General features: G+C 49.1%; 1 protein-coding gene across 1 annotated transcript; it reads left to right on the top strand.

Moving 5' to 3' along the window:
- The first annotated feature begins 1,627 nt into the window (after positions 1–1,627).
- On the top strand, positions 1,628–25,748 carry Cda (cytidine deaminase). The gene is made up of 4 exons (XM_036180161.1): positions 1,628–1,981; positions 13,083–13,194; positions 21,112–21,169; positions 25,267–25,748. The coding sequence occupies exons 1-4, from the start codon at positions 1,828–1,830 to the stop codon at positions 25,381–25,383; spliced, it is 441 nt and encodes a 146-aa protein (XP_036036054.1). The 5' UTR covers positions 1,628–1,827; the 3' UTR covers positions 25,384–25,748.
- Positions 25,749–26,475: the final 727 nt, after the last annotated feature.

The following is a 26,475-nucleotide window of genomic DNA, read 5'->3' as shown; positions in this document are numbered from 1 at the left end:
CCTTCCACACATCCCCTTAACTCCCGCTCTCGAGTGTGTGTGTGTGTGTGTGTGTGTGTGTGTGTGTGTGTGTGTGTACATGAACACATGTGTTTGTAATATGTGACTGTGGGTGCATACTTACTACGGCAAGCACGTGGGGGTCAGCGGGCAACTTTGTTGTGACAGCTTCCTCCACCTTTGCATGCCAGGGCTCTAACTCGGGTTGTCAAGCTTTTGGGCAAGCATTTGACCAGCTGAGGCCTCTTGCCAGGGCCCTTCCTCTTTTTACCTTCTCAGAGTGGGGTGCATAGACAAGATTGCCTACTGAATTCTCTGAGAGGCCTGCTATGCCGAGGACACTGTCAACCTTTTCCCAGTAGGCATTGCACTTGGCCCCTTAACGTTTATCAATCAGTTCACTGACCTATCTTCACACTGCAAGTCCCCATCCCAGGAGAATGTGCAACTGAATGGTTGGATGCTCAGTGCCAAGCTGGAGGGGTAGGAGCCTCTTGAGATCTGGATGTGGTGCATGGGGGGACCAAATGGAGGGAGATGTAGGGAGAAACTGAGGCAAACCTTGCCCACCAGGCACTGACACTGCCAGGTGTGGCCTCATCTGTATACGGTTGAGAGCTAATGGTCCTGGATGCAGAGGTATCTTCATGCAGGGGCAGATGCTGCCCCATTCTCCACCCCACCCCCACCCCCACCTTCTTTGCTCCAGTCATCAGAAGTTGCTGATTCACTCCTGCATGCTGGCCATCTGGGGACACACGGACGTGCCTGGCTGCACTGCCTGGAATTCAGCCCATTCTATATGGTCTTGGCCAGGTCACAATAACCAGGATGGTTTAAAGTGTTCGCACAGGCCATTTCTAGATCCTCCCATCAGGCTCCCTGTACAGCATTATCATCTCATGTTCACAACCACTGACAGGAGATGCCAACGCACATCCATTTTGTAGCTAGGGAAACTGAGGCTCAAAGAAGTAGTGCAGCTCTCCCCGGGACATAGAGAGAGCTAATAAACAGAGACTTGGAGTCCAAGCCAGAGCCCACTTTAATCGAAAGTTTCCGGGCTTCTGTTGCTCTCCTATAGACAGAGGAGACTGCCAACCTTCATCAAGGAACCAGCTAACATTTGTGTGAGAGAAAAAAAAGAAAATAAATCCATTTCCACTACCACCAACCCAAAGTCCATGAAGAGAAAGAAAGGAAGGAAGGAAGGCCCGGCTTCCCTTCAGCTGAGATGTTTTAAATGCTGGGTTAGGACAGGGCAGAAATGAAGGCAAACCACTGAAAATAGAGACAGTTCCCAGGCTTTGTACATCTTCTGACTTGGCACACCGTCGGGGTTGCCTTTCAGCCTCATCCTTTATCTCAGTTAAAAAAAAAATAATAAAAGTCTTTGCTATTCTACGGGCTCTGGACCCTTTGAGCTTTGGCCTCAGGTCACACAGACCCACCCAGAATCCTCCTCCCTTGGACTGGGTATCTTCAGCCATCTACTGAATTGGCACCCGCCCTGTGACCACTCATGTTCTGTGTTGGCAGTGAGTGAAGTTCTTAAAGGAGACTGACTCACTCGTGGGCACCACACATCGGTCCACCCTGGGACTCCCCAGCTCAGCCCTAAGCGCCATATCCTCCAAGCTCCAGCCCTGGGAGCCTCAGCTGCCAAGTCCTGGCCAGCACCCCACCAGCTGGGGAGCCTCTAGGTCTCTGGACTCGCGCAGGGACACACCCCGGGGGAGGAGCCACCTCTCCTGGCCTGTGCAGGCAGCCAGCCAGCATTGGTTTCCTCTCCTCTGCTGCAACCAGCTCAACCCACGCCGGACCGACATGGCCCAGGAACGCCCCTCCTGTGCCGTGGAGCCCGAGCACGTCCAGCGGCTGCTGCTGTCCTCTCATGAGGCCAAGAAGTCAGCCTACTGCCCCTACAGCCGCTTCCCTGTTGGGGCTGCCCTGCTCACCGGAGACGGGAGGATCTTCTCTGGTAAGGGCTGGCGCCGTGGTCCCCTCCCTGACAACCTGCATGGGACCCTGATACAAGTGGAGAGTAGAGCAACTCGGTCCGGTCCTCACTGGGCCTTTCAGGCCTCCCGCCCAGGCTGTGGGACAACTCAACTGTTGTTCTACACAGTGGTTCTCTGAAGTCTGGGGTGGGGAAGGGAGTTTGCAGGTGAGGCTGGAGGGAGCGGCCAAAATCCAGCGCACCCCGGACCTGCAGGGCAGGAGAGGATTATCCGTTTCAGAACGTCCTGTATGCCTGGTATTCACCTGTTTTTCAGTAAATTCTTCCTCTGACCTCCTGATCTAGGTTAGATCCATATTTAGATGAAGAAGCTGAGGCCAAGAGACAGGTCCTAAGTCCCTGGTGATGGGACCTAGGGCTGGAGCCCTCCATTGCCTCACCTTCTTCCTGCAGGATGGGGTGCTGAGGATGGCTGGTGATCTGGCAGACAGCATCTTAGAGGATCCAGGCACGGTCTGGGTGTCCAGTAGTCTGCACTGAGTTAACACGGATCTGCCCTGAGCTCATTCTTTAGTTTCTGGTTTTATAGACACCCACCTAGGCCAGAGTGGGCTGCAGCTGGCGGTGGGGTGCTTGTTCACATGGACGAGGGTCTGGGTTTGGGGCGAGGGCAAGAGGAGAGAAAAGAGAAGGAAGGGAAGAGGGAGGGAGGGAGGATCTTGGTAAACTTAAGAACACTCTAGTTGGGATATGTCACGGACAGGAAGCAAGGACAATGCCCCTTTGTATGTCTTGGTGGCTAAGGTTCTGTGGTTTCTCTGAATCACCTGGGCATTGTGTGACCCTTTTTATAGGGAGCCTATGGCAGACCAAGACCTCCAAAGTCCAACTTGGTGAACCAGTGAGTTTTACTGGGGTTGCTTACAGGAATATGGGTCAGGGATCACTTATAGTAGCAGAATTGACTCAAAGACAGCTGCATCACCAAGGCCCATCCCAGCATGGGTGACAGCTCACAACGCTGGGAATCTGGAGCACACGTCACAGCCTGCAGGCAGCTCCACACGTTGGAATGTCCTTTTCATGTGGCTTGGTTGTTCTAAACTGCTTTCAGGCAGCTGGTCTGGTCTTAGAGTCTTCTTTGAAACTTAGCTTCCTTCATCAATAGGGGGAACTCTCATTTTTTATTGTTTATTCTGGCAGGAAGGGTCCCAGTTAATCTGGTCAGTTTCAGGGACTTCCTGAAGTTGTTCTGAGTTGGTCTCCAGATGGGGTTTATGGAGTACATTAGTTTGTGGCTCCAGGACTGTGAAAACAGGAAGAGGAAAGAGATCTGGGGTGATCTCTCAGTCAGTAAAGTGCTGATCTCCAGAACCTACATAAAAAGCCAGGTATGGTAGCTCTCATTTATAATCCCAGTGCTGGGTAGATGGAGACAGATGGATTTGGGGGCTCTCTGGCCAGATAGCCTAGCCTAATTGGCAAGCGCCAGAATAGTGAGAGACTATCTCAAAGAACAAGGTGGATGGTGTCTGAGGAATGATCCCTGAAGTTGACCCAGTCTGGCCTCTATACACACACATCTGTACACACACACACACACACACACACACACACACACACACACACACACCTGGAAGAGGGGGAGGAGGAAGAGGTGGCATTGTGAGAGACACAGGATGGAATGAAAGGGAAGGCTTTGGCCCAGGATTTTTCAGGTGAAGCAGGGGAATGATAAGGTAAATGGCCAAAGGCAGAGCTGGGTTGTGCTGGGAATGAGGTAGGCAGGGGCCAAGAGCAAAGTTACAATAGTATAAGGAGCACTCTGTAAACCGGGTATGGGAGATCTCTTGAAATCCCACAGCCAGTGCAGAGTGGGAGGCAGATGAGTGTCCTGGGCATTGGTCAGGAAGCTTTTCCTTGTTGGTAACAAGCCTGCATGGTTGCTCCAATTTCAGGGCAGACTGGCTCGGGAACTCAGGTGCCATTCTTTGTTTTTTGAGACAAGGTTTTGCTGGGTAAACCTGGCTGTCCCAGAACTCACTCCATAGATCAGGCTAGCCTCAAACTCAGAGATCCACCTGCCTCTGCCTCCCTAGTGTTGGGATTAAAGCTACGCACCACTACACCCAGCATGCCACATGTCATTTTTATGGGTGTTTGCTTTCTGTTACTTGGCAAGTGGGTCTCTACCCACTAGGGAACAAGGATGCAAGCAGCCTCTGCTCTTCGTTCTGACAACCTTTTCACCCCACTTTAGACCTCATTCCACACTCACGCTCTTTGGGCAGATCCTTGCTGCAGGGCGGACGTGCAGAAATGTTACCGCTGAGCTGAGGGTCCTTTTGTCCACTGGGATGGAGAAATCACAAGTAGACAAGGAGGGATACTCTTTTAGCTTGGTAGTGCTGGGCCCTCTAGTGCCCAAGGTTTATGGTGTGGACAGACTGACAGACGGGCTTAGCACTCCAAGTCCAGAGAATGAAGTGTGCGTGGCTCCCCACCCTAAAACTCAGAGACTTAGTTTCAGCTGCTCAGATGGGAGGCTCACGGCTCTGGGCTTTGACTGCCCGAAGCCTGGCCAGTGCTCAGCAGCTAGTGAGTTCTGTTATGGCACCCTTGGCTTATTTAAGGCTTGTCCACTACCTGGAGCTCTGAAGCCTGAAGCAGGCGGTACTTCATCCTGGCTTTTCCCCAAGCCTCTTTCTGCCTTCTCCACACTCTTCCTCATCGTCCGGGTCCCCTGAAATGCTTCAGCCACCTTTTCTGTCCCCGGTGTCACTGCCACCTCTGTTTTTGTTGTCTTTTCTTTGCATGACCAACTCATCTTGCTCTACCAGTGATAGCAAGCGACTCTACCTGTCACAAATACTGCAAGAAGGCGCGCGCACGCGCGCACACACACACACACACACACACACACACACACACACACACACAATCCTCAATATAAGCCTTTCATCGACAGACTCAGGAGGAGGTGAGTTTTCACAGGTGTGACATGCAAACTGAAACACACCAACCACAGCTGCTCCAGGTTTTATCAAGACCAATGCCAGCCCTTTCATCTGTCAATCACAAGCCTTCCTGAGTCATCAAGGGAGTGTCCCTCTTTTGGACTTGTTGGGTGAGAGACTCTGCAGGGTCCAGAGCAGGCAGAGGTGGGTCACTGGAAGAGCTGTAGGTGGGGGTCAAGGGCCAAGTGTGTCCAACCTTTTGACATTACAAAGGAATGTTGTAATTTACATAACAAAACACACACACACACACACACACACACACACACACACACACACAAATCTCTCTCTCTTTCTCTCTTTAGTTTTTCAAGACAGGTTTCATTGTGTAGCCCTGTCTATCCTGGAACTTACTCTGTAGACCAGACTGGCTTCGAACTCACAGAGATCTGCCTGCCCCTGCTTCCCGAGTACTGTCATCAAAGGTGTGTGCCACCACCACCTGGCCCAAAAAAAAAAAAAAAAAAAAAAAATGTTTTTTAAAGATTTTTGTTTTTTAAAGATTTTTGTTTGTTTTTTTGAGACAGAGATAGGGTTTCTCTGTGTAGCTTTGCACCTTTCCTGGAACTAGCCTTGTAGACCAGGCTAGCCTCAAACTCACAGAGATCCGCCCGCCACTGCCTCCCAAGCACTGGGATTAAAGGCATGCGCCACCACTGCCTGGCTAAAGATTCTTTTTTAATTGTATGTGTCTGTCGGTCTGTGTTTTGTGTGTCTATGAGTCTGTGTGTGGGTATGAACAGTGAGTGCAAGGGCCCAAAGAGGCCAGAAGGTATCAGATACCCTAGACCTGGAGCTACAGGAGGCTATGTATATATTGGGAATATACACAGTATATATAGCTGGCTGTTGTATATACTGGGAATCAAACTCTGGTTTCCTGCAAGTGTGGTATGGACTTTTAGCCACTGGACCATCGCTTCAGCCCAAAAAATCTCATAATGCTTTCAAAGACTACAGTTTTGTATTGGGCCACCAATCCTAGCTATCCTTGGCTGCAGGCAACCGCACACTGCCCATGGGCTATAGGTTGGATGTGTATGAAAGTTCACTGAGGCGTGTCTTACCTGGAGTAAAGGTTTCTAGCTGAAAAACGTGACCTGAAGCAGAAGTCATGCCATCAATGGGCGTGGTTAGGATAGGCTTTGTAGCTAGGGTGCACGTTTCTCTGAAGAGCTCCTGCTCTAGACTGCAGGAAAGAAGGGAGGGTCTGCTGAATGTTGAGCATTCTTGACAGATTCCCTCATTCACAGAGAAACATCAAAGAAGGCTCCCAGAAAGAACCTAAAATCTCAGTACAAAACTAACAATCTCAAAAGCGTTTAAAAGAAAAAAAAAAAGTGTGTGTAGCTGGGCATAGTGGCCCACATCTTTGATCCCAGCACTTAGGCAGAGGTCGGCAGACCTCTGTGGGCTCAAGGTCAGTCTGATCTACAGAGTGAGTTCCAGGCCAGCCAGGGCAACATAGTGAGAATCCTGTCTCAAAAAACAGATTCTTTAGTGGGGTACAGTGACACATGCCTTTAATTCCAGCACTCAGGAGGCAGTGGCAGGCGGAGCTCTAAGTTTGAAGCCAGCCTGGTCTACAGAGTGAGTTCCAGAGTAGCCAAGGCTACACAGACAATCCTGTCTCGAGAAACAAAAACAAAAACAAAACAACAGAAAAGTGTTTGTGTGATATGCACAAATGTTTATATGTGTGTTCAGGTGCATGTGGAGGCCTGAGGCAGATACCAGGGGTCTTCATCCCTGTCTCCCTTACTCACTGGGAGCAGGGTCCTGCAATTGAACCCAGAGCTCACAGAACCCAGAGCTCACCACATTCTAGTCTAGCTAGTCTGCTCTGGAGACCCTAAATCTACCTTCTGAGTGAGTGCTGGGATTAAAACCCTGGTCCTCATGCTCGCACTGATGCTTCCTTTAGGCACTGAACCATCTCCCCACACATTACAAGTGTTTAGCCTCTGCCCCAGAGACCTAGGCTCCTCTAACTGTCTCTGAAGAGACAGAATTTTTGTCAAAGATGAACAATTGGAAGACATTAGCGGAAGTCCTGGATCTCTTTCTTCGTGACAGAAAGGGGGCCAGGTGAATAAATGGAGGGCCCATGAAATCAGGTAGGGCTTAGGGGGAAGAGGTCTCCAAGCTACCAGAGGAAAACGTGGAGCATCATGGGGTGAGTGGAGAGACTAGGGAGCAGAAAGGGCACAGCCCACTCGAGACACTGAGTTTGTAACTTACAGCAGGATGTGTATGCTCAGCTTGGCGATAGCTCCAATAAACAACAGGCCAGGCTCTCGGCAGCTTCCACTGCACAAGAAGGCGGTAGCATCCCACACAATTCACAAGCAAGTCTGCCTGCGGACAGCCTTGCTGTTACCACCTCAGAATAAGTTACTCCCGACCCCAGCTAGGGCCTTGTGCCCCTCACAGATGGGCCGCCAGGCGCGGCAGTTGATAACTATGATTGTGTTGCAATGATGTACCAACTGGCAACCTTCTGCAGTTGCTGGTGAGGAGAATGAGACAGACAGAGAGCAAGATCTGGGACGAGGATGGACACCGGTGTCAGGACAGGAGTGGTGAGACACTGAGGAGGTTGGGAAAATGGAGCCCATTTTGGTCCCACACAGGGAAGATGCTCCACCTGTGTTCATGGAAGGAAGTTGGGTCAAGGAGAAGCAGAGAGGACCACTCCTGAGCCCTAGGCACATTTCAGGAAGTGTCTCTGTCCTCCTATGCTCCAGGTGATGAGGCCACCACAGCACCAGAAAAGTCTTGGGATATGACCCAATAAGTCTTGGGATTTAGCTCAGTGGTAGAGCGCTTGCCTAGCAAGCGCAAGGCCCTGGGTTCGATCCTCAGCTAAAAAAAAGACTTGCTTGTGGTTCCTGCCAACTTTTTGCAGGCACTATCTAGGCCAGCAGTTGTCAACCTTCCCAAGGCTGCGACCCTTTAATACAGTTCCTCATGCTGTGGTGACCCCCACATAAAATTATTCCATTGCTACTTCATAACTGTAATTGTGCTACTGTTGTGAATCATAATGTAAGTATCTGTGTTTTCCAATGGTCTTAGGCAACCCCTGTGAAGGGGTCACGAACCACAAGTTGAGGACCGCTGACTTAAAGACTAGCATTTTTCTTTAGTGTGTGACCTTGGGACATTACTGTCCCCTCTCCTCTACTCACCCACCCTTTAGGAAAGAAGCAGTTTTGCTGGATGGAGATGAATGCTAGAACCTTAAATTCAATCCCCAGCACCCATGTAAAAAGAAGCCAGTGGTGCGCACCTTTAATCCCAGCACTGGGAAGGCAGAAGCAGGCGGGTCTCTGTGAGTTCGAGGCCAGTCTGGTCTACAGAATGAGTTCCAGGGCACCCAGAGCTACACAGAGAAACTGTGTCAAGAGAGAAGCAGGTGTGTGTGTGTGTGTGTGTGTGTGTGTGTGTGTGTGTGTGTGTGTGTTTTAACCCTCCAGCTCTGCTCTCTCCTCTGGGCAAGTCATCCCATTGGGAGTCTCTGGTTGCTGGTGTGGTGGGAGTGCCCTACCCTGGCACCAGATCAGCTTAAAACAAATGCCATGGCAAATAAGCACGGCCCTTTGGATGGGACAGACCAGCAGACCAGCACATGCATCCTGACTCCTGGCTTTTCCCTTCTGTAAATGGGATTCATAGTGGTACCAACCAGGGTCAGGAAAGGACTCACTGACATACAGAAGCCGAAGTGCTCCAGAGGCCTGGTGGGCACATGCTGAGGCCATGGGGACACCAACAATCTCATCTTCGAGCCAGAGATGGTAACTTAGCCTCTCTCTAGCCCGTCTCTCATGTGGAGATGACGGTGGCCTGTTTTGTGTCTGTAGGGAAGCAAAACAAGATTGGGAGGTCTTTCAGGAAGGATATATATGTATATATATAATGATTTGGAATTTAAGATTATGGAGTTTTCTGGAAGCCCTGAATGCAGTTGTTTTCATTTCAGAAATCTGACTCTGGAGCTGTACATTCCACTTGCTCAATATTAGTAAATCATTTTAACTCTGGTCACTAGAGCCAAAGGCCACAGGCTGGGGAACAATGACAATGTACATCGATAGTCTCACAGTAGACAAGTCTGGAGGCTCACAAGTCCAAGGTGAGCATGCCAGCTTCCAGTCTTGGCTACCTTCTCTTGATGTCCTTGCACGGTGGGAGAGAGCAATCTGGTGTCTTCTAGGGCACCTTGTGGGGCTACCCTCCATTATCCCATCATGGGAGCACCACCCTCAAAACTTCATACAAATCTAGTCACTTGCCAAGGCCTCTCTCCTGTTGGTGTACACCTTAAATCCCAGCACTCCGGAGGCAGAGGCAGGCAGATCTCTGTGAGTTCAAGGCCAGCCTGTTCTATAGAGGGAGTTCCAGGACAGCCTGGGCTACACAGAGAAACTCTTGTCTCAAAAAACCAAAGCAAACAAACAAAAACAAAAATCCACCAATGCTGGTTAGAGCTTCAACAAGGGAATCAGGGAGGCATGTAGACATTCAGGCTGTGGTAGTGGCTGAGAACCTTGCTGATCCTCAACCGTGGACATCTACGACAGCAACACAGACCAAGATTGTCCTCACAATCACTTCAGAGTTAAATAACAGGAAGATGGGTTTCAGTTAAGAAGCTCCATGAAGAAACTTCAAGCTGGGTGACTGGACAGCGAGGGTGGGAGATGGAAGATGGAGGAAGTAAAGTAGCAGGTTTGGGAGGGTTGTCAGGGAAGACTTCTGACGAAGCTGAGGTGGGGAGCCACGAATCTGGTATCCGAGGACAGAATGACAGCACATTAGGACAGAGGTGCTAATTGGCTTTATCTGGGGTTCTAACAGTCATTATATTAGTATTAATATTATATTAGTATTAATAAGTGTGTTCATGGGCTGGAAAATGGGTCATCAGTTAAGAGCACATACTGCTCTTGCAAAGACATTCAGTTCCCAGCACCCACATCAGGTGACTCACAACCCTCTGGTACCCTAGTTCCAGGGGATCTAATGCCTCTGACTTTCTGGTACACGTGTGTGCACATCCCTGAGGACACTTGCACATACATACACATATCCACACACATACACATTCTTTTTAAAAGTCAAGATAAAATCTAAACAAATAATAATTAGTAGAGTGCTCTGGAAGCTGGAGATGGAGCTTGATTAGTAGAGCACTTGTTTGCTTAGCATGCACCAAGCCCTGGGTTTGGTCCCCAGCACCATGCATGTGCACACCCCAAAAACAAAACTCAGGAGGAGTGTTGTTGTGACACTTTTCCTGGGAAAATATAACACACGTCTACTGACCCCAGATAGGGAACCCATGACAGACCAAAGCACAAATACTACCAAAGTCTAACTTGATGAGACCATGAGTTTAATAAGAGTAACTTACAGGAACATGGGCGAGGGGTTACTCATAGGAGCAGAAATGACTCGAAAATAGCTGTATCATCAAAGCCCATCCTAGCATGGCAACAGCTCACAAAGCTGGAAACCTGGAACACACTGCACATCTTGCACAGGGCTGAACCTGTTGGAGTGTCCTCTCCAGGTGGTTCAGTTGGTCTAAACCTCTTCCAGGCAGCTCCATTTGTAAGAGAGTGATTCTCAGCATGCTTTGCTCTTTACCCTTGGGGAGGGAGGGGACTAGTGAATCGCGTCGGTTTCAGGGACTTCCTGAAGCTATTCTGAGTTGTTGACTTGCTGTCTTAATGAACTTTTCAGGAGAATGGAATGTTTCAGTCAGGGAGGAAACTACTACACAACTTCGGTAGAGGCAGGTTTCTGGGTCATCCTTAACTACTTATCTAGTTGACTTAACTAGGTCTCAGAGAGAGAGAGAGACAGAGAGACAGAGAGACAGAGAGAGAAGAAAAAGCATATGTAGGTGAGCAGAGCAGAGGTGGCTAGTTTGCAGGCAGAGAAAGGCTGAAGCAGAAACAAAGGCAAAGAAAGCCTGGCTGGGCCTTTTCAGTTACTTTCCTGGGGAGGTATGTTGTCCCACAGTCTTGCAGCATGTAATGAAATACAGTTGACTTTACAGTAAAGGTTCGTATGTTGTGTAATTTCACATTTTATTCTCAGGCTAGTTGGAAAAAGGAAGGAGCTCCTAGTCATAAAATTTCAGTACTCTGCTGTTTTCCAGTGGGTGAAAACTGATTCAGTGAAGGCTTGCTTTGGCACCTAGTTCTGCAGGTCCCTGTCCAAGGTCCAGCAGCCGGCGCTCTGGGCCTCTGGCCAAGGCCGCACACACAACACAGAAGCTCCCCCACAGGCCAATAGCAGCAAGACAAACAGTTGGTTCCCCACAATCCCCTCCTCTGCTAACCTAAGAAGCCCCCACAAGGTCCCACCTCCTACCAGACACAGAACCTCCTGATGTGCCACCCTGGGGAGTACTAAGACTTTGGGGAGTAACACTCAGAACCTAGACCGTAGCAGAAAGATCAAGACAATAGACAACAGAACAATAAAACAAACAAGATGACGTTACTCCAAGTTTGATCATTATTTTTCTCTTTTGGAGATAGGGTCTCATGAAGCCCAGGCTAGCCTCCAACTCTATGTAGCTAAGGCTGGCCTGGCTGATCCTCTTGCCTCCATCTGTATATTTCTGGAATTGCAAGTGTGCGCTAACATGTGTCTCTCCTGACTTCTAAGAAGGTCAGATGAGAACTCAATTTGATTTGGCGACATGGAACTTCTCAGCATGGGTGACATCAATAGAGGTTCAGGACCTAAAGGGGACTCACACACACGGACTTGAGCACAGGTAGCATGACAGGCAGGAACAAATACAGACCCAGTACCTGCAGGAAGATGGTGCCTATCTCTCTCTCCTCTGGCAGACCAGGAGGGGGCTACAGTCCAGACTTGTGGGCTGCATTGCTCTGTTCTGCAAGGAAATGAGAACCCTGTCCAAGTGTCCAACCATCACACTAGAGTGTCCTCATGCACAGGTTCAAACTGGGATCTCTAGCTTAGCTCCCTAGGAACCTCTTCCTTGGTCCCATCATCACTGGTGACATATTTGCTAAGAGTGTTAGGGCCTGGAAGGATGGCTCAGAAGTCAAGAACACTGGCTACTCTCTTAGAGGCCCCTGGTTCAGTCCCCAGCACCCACACAGTGGCTCACAACCATCTGTAACTCCACTTCCAGTGGGTCCAGCGCCCTCTGTGGGCACCAGGCACACATGTAGTGTTCATACATACATGTAGGCAAAACATACACATAAAATAAAAAATGAGTAAGACTTAAAAAAACAAAAGCATTCAGACCCATGCCAGCCCTTCCTGTTACTTCCATCTCTTAGATCCAGACCTGAGGCTTCTATGTTTTCTCCTCTGCACACTGGAACACAATCCGTCTCTTCACACTCTGCCACAATCAACTCTCTGTTGACTTTGTCAAACCTCAGCATCTCCCTTCGCCTTCACCTTGACCTTAGAGGCGGTGAGGCTACTCACCAGCCCAGTTGCAGTATCTTCTGCTTGGGAACCAGGATGAGACCTAAGGGAAACAAAGACGTGAGCATTCTCGGAAAATCCTCTCCACAGTGTGCCCCGGTGACCCTCAGTGCTTCTGGACACATCTCCCCTCCCTGGCCTGGGTTAGGGTCGTGTCCTTCTTAGGGTTTGGTTTCTATTGCTGGATGACGACCATGAACAAAGCAACTTGGGGAAGACAGGGTCCACTTCACCCACATTTTCACATCCTAGTCCATCATTAAGGGGAGGGAGTCTGCAGAAACTCAAGGCAGGAACTGGAGAAGAAGCCACGGGTGGGATGCTGGGGGTGGGGTAGTGCTTACAGGCTTGCTCAGCCTGCTTTCTTAAAGCACTCAAGACCACCAGCCCACAGGTGGCACCACCCACAATGAGCTTGGGCCTTCCCACATTAATCATCAATCAAGAAAATGTTCCACAGGCCTGCTGGTGTGGGCATTTTCTCAACGAGGGTTCCCTTTCCCCAAATGATTCTAATCTTGTGTCAAATTGATATAAAAGGAACCTCTTACAACATCCACATCAGGAAACAGTTCTGTTGCCTGTACCACTGGTCTCTTCTCTCCACTCAGGTTGCAACATAGAAAATGCCTGCTACCCACTGGGTGTGTGCGCCGAGCGGACTGCCATCCAGAAGGCCATCTCAGAAGGATACAAGGAGTTCAGGGCTATTGCTATCTCCAGGTGAGTGGGATAGGCCAGACAGGCAGAACATCATTCCTCCAGCTAACAGTTCCCAGCTAACAACTCATTCATCCAACCATTCACCAGACCCCTGTCTAATGTACATGTTCTTCTTGGCAGACATGGGTAGGCCCTGTGGCTGAGTGCTAGGGATAAGGAGGTAAGTAGGAAACAGAGTCTGAGGCTGAGGACATGGCTTAGTTGGTAGAGTGCTTGCCTAGTATGCAAAGACCCTGGGTTTGACCCCAGCACCAGAAAAGACTAGATACAGCCGCACACCCCTATAACCCCAGCACTCATAGATAGAAGCGGGAGGGTCAGAAATTCAAGGTCAGCCTTGGCTACATACTGAGTTCAGGGTCAGCCTTGGCTACTTGAGACCTTGTCTCAAAAAAGTCAGGGGGGTGGGGGTGGAGGGAGCTGGGTCAGCCAGTGGCACACTTGATGCATACGCTTGAGGACTTGAGTTCAGATCCTGAACAAGGTAAAAAGGGCCATGGTGGCTTGCACCTGTGACCCAGCACTGGGCGGGTGGAGACAGGCAGATCCCTGGAGCGGGCTGGCCAGCCAGTCTAAAGAGTGAGCTCCAGGTTCAGTGAAAGAACACCTTTCAGAAACTAAGATGGGGGCTGGAGAGACGGCTCAGTGGTTAAGAGGGCCGACTGCTCTTCCTGAGAACCTGAGGTTTGGTTCCCAGCACTGACATGATAGCTCACAATCATCTGTAACTCCAGTTCCATAGAATCCAACACCCACTTTGGTCTCTGAAGGTGTCAGAACATGCACGCGGCACATAGACATCCATGCAAGCAAAATACTCATACACATAAAATAAAACAATTAAATACATATATAAGATATATGTACATATATATGGTGGATAGCACCTGAGGAAGACATCTGGAATTGACATCTGGACTCCATACATGCATGCACACAAACTTGCATGCACACATACAGGGACACATAGATACCACAAACATAAGGAAAAGTAAAAATAAAACAAATGGACTCAATTGGTGGTAGTGCGACAGGAGACGGCCCAGAACTCCACCAGTAGCTTAAGGCCTTTCCTTAAACTTTTAGTAGCTTCCATATTGGTAAAGCCAAATTCTTGGCTTTGCTGAGGAAAAGCATTTTAAGACAAATCACTGCAAAGTGGAATTGGAGTTTATTAAAAGACATTTAAAATGTTTCTTAGATATATCTTATGCAGATAGGTATTTTGCATGAATGTTATATATAACCACACTCATGCCTGGTACCTGAGGTCAGAAGAGGACATCGGATCTCCTGGGGGTGGAGTTACACATGGTTGTGACGCACCATGTGGGTGCTGGGAATCAAACCTAGGTCCTCTGCAATAACCACAATAAGGGGTCTTAACCACTGAGCCATCTCTCCAGTCCTTTCAACGATGTTTCAAATGTGGACTTGAAGCACAACAGTTACTAGAAAAAGAGGTGCCCAGGGGGAGAGTGAGACATACCCGAGAGCCGGAAATTCGCACCATATTGTCCCAGTGGTGACAATATGAGGGATTTGGAAGTTTTGGGATCTCATCGCTCAGGCTGGTTTCTGGGGGCTCCTCCCTTCCTCTAAATTTCTCTCTCTTTTCTGTCTTTCTCTTTTGTTGTTTGTTTGTTTGTTTGTTTTGAGATAAGGTCTCACTGTACAGCCCTGGCTAGCTACACAGCTCTAAAACTCACTGTAGACCAGGCTGGCCTCGAACTCAGAAGTCTACCTGCCTCCCTTGGGACTAGAGGTGTGTGCCACGCCTGGTGCATTCTTGATTCTCAGCCCTGAGAAGCTTCAGACTCCTGAGTGAGCAGCCCCTATTCCCTTTCATGTCCCTATCATTTTCCATTTCTTTCTGGTCTGCCTCAGACCCCACCCTTGGGGTTAGGGTACAGAGCAGGTAGACCCAGGGTGACTCTGCCACAGCAGATATGTTTCTGTCCCAACAACAGCAAGTACGACACAATCCCCCGAGGTACAGTAGAAAGACATTGCCTGTTCACAGAGAAACAGCCAGAGTTACCTGAAAGTCACTTGGTTGGTATAGACTCCCTTCAACCACCCTACTTTTTAAAAAATTATTTATTTTATTACATGTGTATTGGTGTTTTGCCTGCACTGGGGTTACAGACAGTTGTGAGCTGCCATGTAGGTGCTGGGAATTGAACCCGGGTCCTCTGGAAGAACAGCCTCTTAACCGCTGAGCCATCTCTCTAGCCCCCAACCACCCCACTTTTATAGACAAAAAATAAACAAAGCCCCAAGGCCTGAGAAGTTAAAGGACTTTCTCAGGAGTTAGCAATGAAGCTGGGACAAAATCCAGGTCTTACAGTCAGAGTCCAGGGCACAGTCCACTGTGTTATATTATGCCAGGAGACCAGACACTGTTCCCTTGCTCTCCTTATGTGGGTCCAGAACCAGCTGTTCAGCTCTGCTAACTTCAGAAGGCAGCACCAAGGCCAGGTGGTGGTGGCACATGCGTTTAATCCCAGCACTTGGGAGGCAGAGCCAGGCGGATCTCTGTGAGTTTGAGGCCAGCCTGGGCTACCAAGTGAGTTCCAGGAAAAGGCGCAAAGCTACACAAAGAAACCTTGTCTTTAAAAAAAACAAAAACAAACAAACAAACAAACAAAAAACAAAAAAAAAAAAAAAAACAGAAGGCAACACCCAGGTATAAGTGTTAAAACCAGGGTCTAAAACCAGGCTGGGGCTGTGACCTCGTTATGATCATGTAGGCACTGACTCTGATTGTGTTTCAGGCTAACCCAGCTCCAGCTAGGATCTGGCTAGATAGAAATTCTAGTCACGGGCTGGAGAGATGGCTCAGAGGTTAAGAGCACTGGCTGTTCTTCCAGAGTTCCTGAGTTCAATTCCCAGCACCCACATGGTGGGTCACAACCATCTATAATGAAATCTGGTGCCCTCTTATGGTATGCAGGCATACATGTAGGCAGAATACTATATCCATGATGAATAAATAAATACCTCCAGCCAATGCTGACTCCTCCAAGGGGAGTGTGGTGGGGTCTTGTTGGTGCTGAACCTAGACTGCGTGGCTAGGACCAAAGCCTGTGTGAATGGGTTCCTTTACTGGTTTAGAGTCCAACAATTTAATGCTTTTGTGGTGAGATGCATTGGGGTGCCCCTTTTATGTTGACTAGGCAGAAGTAACCTTGGCAAATTATTGGTTGAGGAAACTGACACAGGAAACAGTGAACCCAGCCAGCAGAGCCACTGACCAAGATCAGTCTTCAGCAGTGTAGGACACGGAGTCTGGAAGAATCCTTTCTTCCTGTGAAGGGAGTTGCAGCCTGGTAGAGAAACAGGGGCTGTGAGAGCAAAGCTGACATGGCCTGTAAACCAGGAAGGACTTTGTGGCTTTTCCAAAACCCTGTGCTCTGTCCTGGTCTGGCCCAGAGGGGTCCAAGAGTTCCTGAGTGCCACGTTGGAATGACTAGAGCCAGGTAAGCCCTTGAGAACCGAGGCAGCAATTCCCAGCTTTCTCCAGAGCCGCGGGCTGTCCAAGCTTCCCTTCGGCTTCTGGAGAATAAGCAAGGCTGTGCTAGGAACATTTTGTGCAGCTGAGGACAGATCGGGATGTGCATTGTACTTTATGAAGAAATGGGGAGAAATAATTTCAAAGCTGGTCCAAGAAAGTAATGATGTTCTGGGGAAGAGAGCAGAATGGTGCAGTAGCCTCCTGGCTCTGTTAGCATTTGCCCAGTGAAAGGCTTTTTCTCTTGCCCATCACCTGCTTTTAAATACGACCAATGGGGTCATGCTATGATCAGTAGATGTCCTCATATGACACCTGCAGTTTCCAGCACCCAACTGGCCTACTCTGGATTTTTAACCGTAATCATATCCCCCAGCCAGCAATGCAGCCATTATCATACTAATGACTTATTAAATGGAGAACAAGGATTTAGAGGAGGAATGGGAAATGCCAGCCAGCTCTTATTGGCACAGAATGGGGCTGAGCAGTTCAGTCCCCTCCCTGGGATCACAAAGGATGGAGATGTGTAGGCGTTGGCAGAGCCAGGTAAGATTCTGGGGCCTCACTAGACTCCTAGCCTCTGTCCTCAGAGTCAATAGGCTTACCAAGCTGAGCATGACCTTAGTGTGTAACCAAGGTCTGTACAAACCACAGGAAACTCTTGATCGCCAGCAAAAAGAACCCAGGTGTGGTGGTTTGGAAGAAAATGGCCCCCAAAGGGAGTGGCACTATTTGGAGGTGTGGCCTTGTTGGAGGAAGTGTTCACTGTGGAGTCAGGCTTTGAGTTCTATGCTCAATCTACACCCAGTGTCACAGACCGCTTTCTGTTGCCTGCAAGATGTAGGACTCTCAGCTACTTCTCCAGCACCATGTCTGTCTACACACCACCATGCTCTCCTCCATGATAATGGCCAAAACAAGCCACCCTAATTAAATGTTTTCCTTTGTAAGAGTTGCTGTGGTCATGGTGTCTCTTCACAGCAGTAGAAACCCTAAGACACCAGGGGCAGAGAATCAGGAAAGCGTGGGGGAGGTGTCCAGATGCAGCCAGCATGTTTGAGAGTTAGTGCTCACTCTTGGCAGCAATGTTCAGTGACACTTAAAAGTCCCCGTTCCAGGGTCCCTGAGCCCAGGTTTCTTCCTTCCCCACTGTCCACCTAAGGGGTTTAAAAGCCTCTGAACCTGGCTTTTTTTATTTTGCCTTATTTTTTTTAGACTAAGTCTCATGTGAGCTAGGTCGGCCTCGAACTCACTTTGTAACTGAAGCTGTGACCCCAAAATTCTAATCTTCCTGCCTTCACTTCTTGAGTGCCGGGCTTGTGGGTATGTACCATCATTCCTGCTTTATGTGACACAAACCCTGGTCTCTTGCCTTATAGTCAACCCAGCTACAATCCCAGCCCTCAGCTTGGCTATTTTTTTTTCAAGACAAAGTTTCTCTGTGTAGTCCTGGCTGGCCTCGAACTCACTCTGTAGCCCAGACTAGCCTCGAATTCACAGAGATCCGCCTGCCTCTGCCTCCCGAATGCTGGGATTAAAGGCGTGCTCCACCACCACCGGGCTTGTAACTGCATTTCCTGACTGTGTTGTTCCACTTGTCAGATGGTGAGGGGCCTGAGGCAGAGGTACTCTGAGGGTCTCTTTTCACAACTGCCTGGCTTAGAGCAGGCCCTAGATCAACACAGGAAGAAGGAAACTTAAGACGGTCTAACCTGCTGACACCTACCACCCAGAAACCACATGGGTGAACTTGATTCACAGAGTGCACTGGACAGGGGCCCCCATTCTCTCAGGTTCCCATGGGTTTTCTTCTGAAGCAGGAAGTCTTCTCAGGGAGAACCCTACTTTTCATGGAGCAGAACCTTTTTTTTTTTTTTTTTTTTTGGTTTTTTCAAGACAGGGTTTCTCTGTGTAGCTTTGGTGCCTGTCCTGGATCTCTCTCTGTAGACCAAGCTGGCCTTGAACTCACAGAGAGCAGCCTGGCTCTGCCTCCTGAGTGCTGGGATTAAAGGCGTGCACCACTGCTGCCTGGCCAGAACCATTTTTTCATTTGCCAGGCACAATAGAGAACTTGGGAGGCAGAGAGGTAGGTGAATCTCTTTAAATTCTAGGCCAGCCTGGGCTAGAGAGTGAGTTCCAGGACAGCCAGGGCTACATAATGATACCATGTCTCAAAAAAATAATTAATTATTATTAATTAATAAAAATAAAATGTAAAGCGAACATTCTTTGACTGGCCCCTCAGCTCTCACTCAGCCATCGCAGAATCTAAAAGCTGGTCCCTGACTGCTCTGTCCTGTCTTTGTCGCCTCCACTTGGTCATTGCCGCCTGGTGAGTTGGCCTTCTTTCATTAGTTTAGAAAGTCCTGATCCTTGAGGGTTTGGGGACTTAGCTCAGTGGTAGAGCGCTTGCCTAGCAAGCGCAAGGCCCTGGGTTCGATCCTCAGCTCCACATACAAAAAAAAAAAAGTCCTGATCGCAGTGAATTTGTGTGTCTTGTTCATTGTTGTACCCCTAGCACCAGTGGTAGTACATAGTGCCAGGCACATAGTAAGTGTTCAAGAAATATTTGTCATCTGAAATGAGCCAGTGCCTCTAGAATCCTTTGCAGGGAGCTCAGCGTGCTAGGCACACAGTACACGGCACAACAGCTACTGTTAACACGCAGTCAGATTAATTATAAACAGCACAGAGCACCGGGTATGTAATAAAACTACCTGATAAAGTACTGAAATTATGACAGGGATTGCCTCTGGGAGGGAACAGACGTGCAGAAATTAACCCAGGCAATAACAATATAGCATTCGGAGGCTTATAAAACCCTGAGGCTGGAGATTTAGCTAAGTTGGGAGAGCTTCTACTGAGCATGTTCCAAGGCCTGGAGCCCATCCCCAGCACTGCATAAAACCAGGCATGGTGGTGCAGGCCTGCAATGCATGAACTCAGGAGATGGAGGCTCACAAGGTCAGGGTCATCCTCGGCTATGTGACAAGTCAGAGGCCAGCCTGGGCTGCATGAGACCCTATTTCAAAACTAAAGTTTACACATCCTTTAGACATGTTATCTCATTTTGTTGAAATCCTGCCAAGCAGATGACATTGTTACCCACATGTTACAGACAAAGGAACAATCCCCGAATGACTTAAGATGACTCAGAGCCACACAGTGAACAAAACAGGGAGTTGGCCAAGAGTCAGAATTTAAATCCCATGTTCTTTCAGAGCATTCACAAAGTTGTGGGCTCAGAAGGGCAGGGACAGTGGCGGCAGACACCAAGGCCCCTACAGTCAAATCTGTGTTCTCTAAGCTGCATCCTTTGTCCTCTGTCCAAGCCAGAGGACTGCTCAAAGGTGCCTGAATTTCCACAGGCAACCCTGGCTGGAAGTATGTGTCTGGCTCTGTCTCTCTAGATGCCAGGAGCCCATTTTCTTTGATACACATACATGGTATTCATCCATGCCCAGGGCCGTTGTGTGTAATCTTTATCCTTTTTTCTTCTATTCCCTTTCCTTTTTTTCTTTTCACAGACACTTTTATATATGTGGTGTGTGTGTGTGTGTGTGTGTGTGTGTGTGTCCGCGCGTGCACGCGCGCGCGCCCAAGGAAGACGCAGGAAGGTTTCAATTTCTTTAGAGCCAGAGTTCCAGATGGTTGTGAACCACCCTGTGAGTGCTGAGAATGGAACTCAGGTCCCCTGGAAAAGTAACACATGCTCCTAACCACTGAGCCATCTCTCCAGTCACCCACAGCTTCTATCTTACATTTATTTCTTTAAAACACAGAATGCCCCGCCCCAGGACTTTAGAATCACCATTTTGTTATCCACCTCACCAAATCTGTGACTTCACCAGTGAAACCGATATCCTGATACACCACTTGTCCTGAAAATTAAACCAAATGACATAGTTAAATGCCTGGGACGGTGATTTTTCACTAAATGGGAATGTGTAGCTCTCTTCCTCCTGTGAGGACTGGCTGATGCCATCTTCTGTGTGAGGCATTGTCTCCATCCAGTGGTGGGCTTATTACTGGGCATTCTTAATGCATTTTACTTAAAATAGTAAGTCATCCTGTTTTGTGTCACCCACTGGGCCGAGCCCTCCTATGAAGGACAGAGACAAGCTCTCCTTTGCCCTGTGTCCTGGAGTGTGGGTGCCAAGATAGCCCCTTAAACATTTATGAGCGCACTGATGAGGACAGCGTTGCCACTGTGGCTTTGCTTTCGGAAGTGTGCCAAGTCGCCTTCCCAGCTCCCAGGACATAATGCTTCTGGGAATCAGGAGTTGTCTGATGAGGTGTGACCTGATTTGCAGCGGGACAGGGACTCAGCGTGTGAATCTCGGCCACCGGTTAAAAGCCTTGTGATAGACCGACCGCTCTGAGTCCAGTCTTTGTTTCCCTAGTGACCTACAGGAGGAGTTCATCTCTCCGTGCGGAGCCTGCCGACAGGTCATGAGAGAGGTAAGAGCGTGGTCCCTCCCTGGAAAGCAAGCCTGAGGTCTCTGAGGGCCCACAGCAGACTGCTAGTGTGGACACTTACTGTCCAGGCTACTCAGCTGGTTGACTCCTGAGGCCTTCCTGGGTTCACGTGAGTCACTGGAAATGAACCCCTATTCAACATACACATACTGACCATTCTCTGTTGTTGATGCCAGGCCAGGCTTGCCCTCACTGAGCTTCGAGCAGCTGTGGGAAAATACAGGAAGAGAAGTCGGGGGACAGAGGGGCAGCAGAGGACAGAGAACAATAAACTCCAGCCTGCAGGCCAATCCCAGTGTGCTTTTTGATTGTAGACAAGTCTGATAGGGGCACAGCTATGCCCAGTCACTGCTGCATTCACGGCGACCACTCCGGCCCTGTGGTAGCAGGACTGAGCAGTTACAGGAAGGCCACACAGCCTGGAAACCCGAAATACTTCCTATTTGTCCTTTGTCAGCAAAAGCTTTGCCAGCTTCTGCTCCAGGTGGCTCTAGAGAAGAATTCTAGACAGAAGGACCAGCGGGTTTCACACCGGCCTAGATGTTTGCTATGTGATGAACAGCAGAGGGACAAAGGACAGTAGTAGGAAGAGCATGAGATACAGGATCACAGGCATAGTCTAGGGCCTGCTCCCATGCTGTACCCGCCAGGGAACAGAGGGCATGTTTATTCCAAAGTAAAGGGAACTTAGTTATATGCTTAAAAAGGACAAAAATGAGGCTGGCAAGATGGCTCAGAGGTTAAGAGCACTGGCTCCTCTTCCAGAGGTCCTGAGTTCAATTCCCAGCAACCACATGGTGACTCACAACCATCAATAGTGAGATCTGGTGCCCTCTTCTGGCCTTCAGGCATACATGCCAGCAGAACACTGTATACATAATAAATGAATCTTAAAAAAAAAAAAAAAGTGTACACTGATCAGAAATGGAAAGTCAGGGGGAAAAAATGACAAAAATGGCAAGTTTTTCCTAATGTGTATTTTACTACTGGTTTCAGGAAATCAAAAGATGATTTGGAGGGTGGGCTGGCTGGCTGGTTGATTTTGCTGTCCTGGGGATAGATGAAACCCAGGGAATGTGCTAGACAAATACTCTACACCGAGCTACGGCCCATCCCTGACCATGGGTACTTATTCAGGCCCAGGGGAGCTCTGATGTTAATGTGTGCATTGGGGAATTGAGTCAGGAGGACTTAACTATTCTCAGAGAAGCCTGTGCCCTCTCTAATCTCCCCAAATGAAAGCCACAAGCCCAGAGAGCCCCAAGCATGGCCCTTGAGCTGTAGCTTGCTATGAGAATACTCAGAACCTGGCAGCTCCATCAGCCCCACCCTAGCCCAGGACAGAAACAGCTGTCATCATTTTGTTTTCAAGACAGGGTTTCTCTGTGTAGCCCTGGCTGTCTCGGAACTCACTCTGTAGACCAGACTGGCCTTGAATTTACAAAGATCCACCAGCCTCTGCCTCCCGAGTGCTGGGATTAAAGGCGTGTGCCACCACTGCCTGGCTCAGCTGTTACCATTTTTATCTCCAGTAGCGGCAAAGGAGAGCGACCAGCCCATGAGGGGCTGGTATCAACGGCAGACAAAGCTGACTCCAGACTCCCTGCCCCCTCACTGCCTCTGCCTCCTACATCCACGCCTGGGCCACATGCAGAGGAAAGTCTGTGGGGTCTTGCCTCAGGGTGGGTGTGTGCTGCCCATTCTGGGAGCATTCCTGCTTTGGAACTCTCGCTGGGAGAAGGGCAATTTAGCTTGTTTATCTGTCTTGTGTTTCCCAGCCCTGCACTTCACAGAGCTCATCTCCCAAGGCCAGATGGAGAAGCCACCCCAGATGCATTTCATTCTCACAGTGAATTTCACCTTACCACAGAGAGGTGGTTAGCACAGTGACCATGTCTGAGGAATCTATCAGCATGCACCAAATCTCTGGCTCCCAAGGCCCCAACTTGACCCATTTGCTTATGGCCATTTTCTCCAAACACATTAGATGCTGGCAAAGGAGAGAGAGAGAGAGAGAGAGAGAGAGAGAGAGAGAGAGAGAGAGAGAAGAAAAATATCTGGAGGGGAGAGGGAAACATGAAACCAAATGTGAACAGTGAGCCATGGGCCTGGGAACCAGGAACCTGGCATCTAAGCCCACCTACATCTAGCTTACACCCTTAACCCCAGGCACAACCTGCCAAGCAGGAAAATTTCCTCCCTTGAAACCTTAATTCTGTAAACCCCCAAAGATTGATAGTGTCCGGTAACAGCTCAGTGATTCAGACAGATGTGTGGAAGAAGAGGAAGCCATGGACCAGCCTCGGCTGGCAGCCCACACATCACACGATGCCACAGCCTCTGTGAACTGGGCACCTACTAAGTGCCAGAATGTGTGAGTGTCAGCATGCCTGCCAGGAAGAAGCTGGGTCTGTTGACTTCATCTCTGTCACTGACTTAACTCTCCACCTACCCACTGCAACCCCAATACCCTTTTCTATCACTAAGTACCTCATAGATGAAGACAGTGAGTCCCAGAGGACCCACAGCAAGGTGTGTGTGGGAGAAAGTTCTGAAGATGTGTTCATCTTTGCTGATGTATTAGTTACTTTCCTCATGCTCTGATAAATCACCAAATAGTTATTTGGGGCTTATGGTTCCAGAGGGTTAGGTTCCATAATGGAAGAGACAGTAGATGGCAGATATGGTGGCTGGAGCTGGAAGCTCAAGGCTCACATCTAGAACAGTAAGCAGGAAACAATGAGTGTGTTGGAAACCATAGATTTTGAAACCTCAAAGCCTGCTACCAGTGGCACTTTCGGCAAGGCCACACTTTCTAAACCTCTCCAAACAGGCCTAGCAACTGGGGACCAAGTGTCCAAATGAGACATCACTTCCAAACCACCACAGCTGACTTGATGCCACACTGATAGCAACCACCTCCATGAGTAGATACTGCTATACTGCAAACATAGTATCTTGAGAGTCGTCAAACAGAACAGACTCCTCCTGGAATGAGGCACACAGGTGAACTTGTAAGGGGCAGTAGATGCTGGCTGTCAGTGTCCTTGAAGAAGGAAGCCTAGCTCTGGCACAGAGTTTTTTAAATTTATTTTTAAAGCTGGGCAGTAATCCCAGCACTCAGGAGGCAGAGGCAGGCAGATCTCTATGAGTTCGAGGCCAGCCTGGTCTACAGAGCTAGTCCAGGACAGGCTCCAAAGCTACAGAGAAACCCTGTCTTGAAAAACCAAAAAAAAAAAAAAAAAATTTTTTAATTATGTCTGTGTGTTTGTGTGTGGGTATGTGCATTCCAACACAGTTGCCCACAGTGGCCAGAAACATCAGATCTGGAGCAGGAGTTACAGGAAATTGTGAGCTTCCAGTGAAGAAGCTGGAAATCAAACTTGGCTCTTCTGCAAGAGTACTGTGTGCTTTTAACCACTGAGCCATCTCTCCAGCCCAAGGTGCAGGTATTTCAACAGCAGCTAGGAAGATGGCTCATTTGTGTGTAACCTTGAGGACTAGAGTTTGCATCCCCAGAAACCCACGTAATTGCGAGGTGGTCTAGGCAGACGCCTGCTATCCCAGTCTTTGAAGGCAGAGACGGGATCTCCAGAGCAAGCTGGCTGGACTAGCCCTATGGGTGAGCTCTGAGTTTGATGGAGAGACCCTGCCTCAGTGAATAACATGGAAGAGCCATAGAGGATGATTCGAGACCCTTGAGTTTCCACATGCATGTGTTCCCATGTGTGCCCCCCCACATGCATACACACACACACACACACACACACACACACACACACACACACACGTATTCCACACATACATGAAAATGGAGAAAAGGTATTCGTTTTACAAAAGCTCTTGGGCATCCCCTAGGGAATGCTCATGGCCAGTTGACAGCAGGCCATGGACTGTGCTGCTGACCAGTGCTTTCCCCCATCTTCCTCAGGCTCTATGAATCAGGTGTAATTATTGTTATATTTGACAGGAGAGGAAACTGAGGCACAGAAGACCATTAGACAGAAAACAGTAGAGTCAGATTCAAACCCATACCCTCAGTCCCCTGGCATCTCACACGATTTTGCTCTCTTTTCCAGTTTGGCACTGACTGGGCCGTGTATATGACCAAGCCAGATGGCACATATGTAGTCAGGACAGTCCGGGAGCTGCTGCCGGCCTCATTTGGGCCTGAAGACCTGCAGAAGGTTCAGTGAAGCTAAAGAATAGAATGCCTGCCTGTGTGAGCCTGGGTTCCCTACCTAAGGGCCAGGTCCTGGAAGATTTCATAATGACGCTGTCCCTGGCTGGGCCTGGAGACACCTGCCACCTGGGTGGTTCCAAAATGGCTAGGCAAGGGTGACCTTGATTCATACACACCACACTCTCCCCTAGAGTGATGGAAGCTATCACTCAGCCTGGGCCAAAGCCTGCATCCTCCTGGAGACTTGGACCACTCCACCCCACCTCTCCCTCCTGCAGGCCGACATTCCAGGCCTGGCCTGCCTCCCTGCCAGCCTCTCAAGGTGCTGTCCTGTTCCGTGTGACTTTCTGATTACAAACCACAGAACATCCTGACTGAGAACCTGTTTTGCTTTTAGTCTCTGTATACAGCTCTTAGGGGGTGGCTCGTCTCGTGGGGCAGGCTTAGCTGTTTCCTTCTGGCAGAGGATATAGGTGATTCCCAGTGCACCTCTCTAAGTGGCATCTGAAGTCAGAGTCTTCTTGCCCCTGTGTTCTTGGGTGGGAGGCCCCTAGGCAGGGTTTGATTCCAGGAGCCCACTTGCTGTAGTATAGACACCGGATGGAAGCTGGGTCATTTGGGGGTGTGTCCCTGAAGGATATGGAGGTATCCAGACCTCCTCTTCCTACTTCTCCACTTCCTAGCTATGAGGTGAGCTGGTCTTTATCACACATTCACAATAATATGCACCGACCCAGCCAGAGCCCCCTAAACTAAGCCCAAATAAACCTCTCCTCTTCACAAATTGATTCTCCCAGATATTTGTTACAGGTCAGAAAGCTGACTGACACACCATTACTAGGGGCTGGTTTGGACTCAGTAGAGACCTGGGTCTTGATGTTACCTGTGGTTGGACTTTTCTTTGGGCTACCAACTCACACAAATAATGACATGGGGACTTTTTATTAATTATGGAAGTCCGGCCTTAGCTTAGCTCTTATGACTTAAATTAACCCATTTCTATTTATCGACATGCTGCCACCCACATGGCTCAGGGCTTTTACCTCACTCATCCTGTGTGTCCTCAGTGTCTGACTGGCAACTCTCATACACCTAGATTCCTCCT

The sequence above is a fragment of the Onychomys torridus genome, chromosome 2, assembly GCF_903995425.1.
Source record: "Onychomys torridus chromosome 2, mOncTor1.1, whole genome shotgun sequence".
Taxonomy (NCBI): domain Eukaryota; kingdom Metazoa; phylum Chordata; class Mammalia; order Rodentia; family Cricetidae; genus Onychomys; species Onychomys torridus.
Note: the sequence above shows the minus strand (reverse complement) of the source record. Positions and strands in the feature narration are given on the sequence as shown.

Bases quoted from the DNA above. Each gene is read 5' to 3' on its own strand.
- Cda (XM_036180161.1), top strand. From the start codon at position 1,828: ATGGCCCAGGAACGCCCCTCCTGTGCCGTGGAGCCCGAGCACGTCCAG. The intron at 1,982-13,082 runs GTAAGGGCTGGC...CTCTCCACTCAG, and splicing joins AGACGGGAGGATCTTCTCTG to GTTGCAACATAGAAAATGCC. The intron at 21,170-25,266 runs GTAAGAGCGTGG...TCTCTTTTCCAG, and splicing joins GCCGACAGGTCATGAGAGAG to TTTGGCACTGACTGGGCCGT.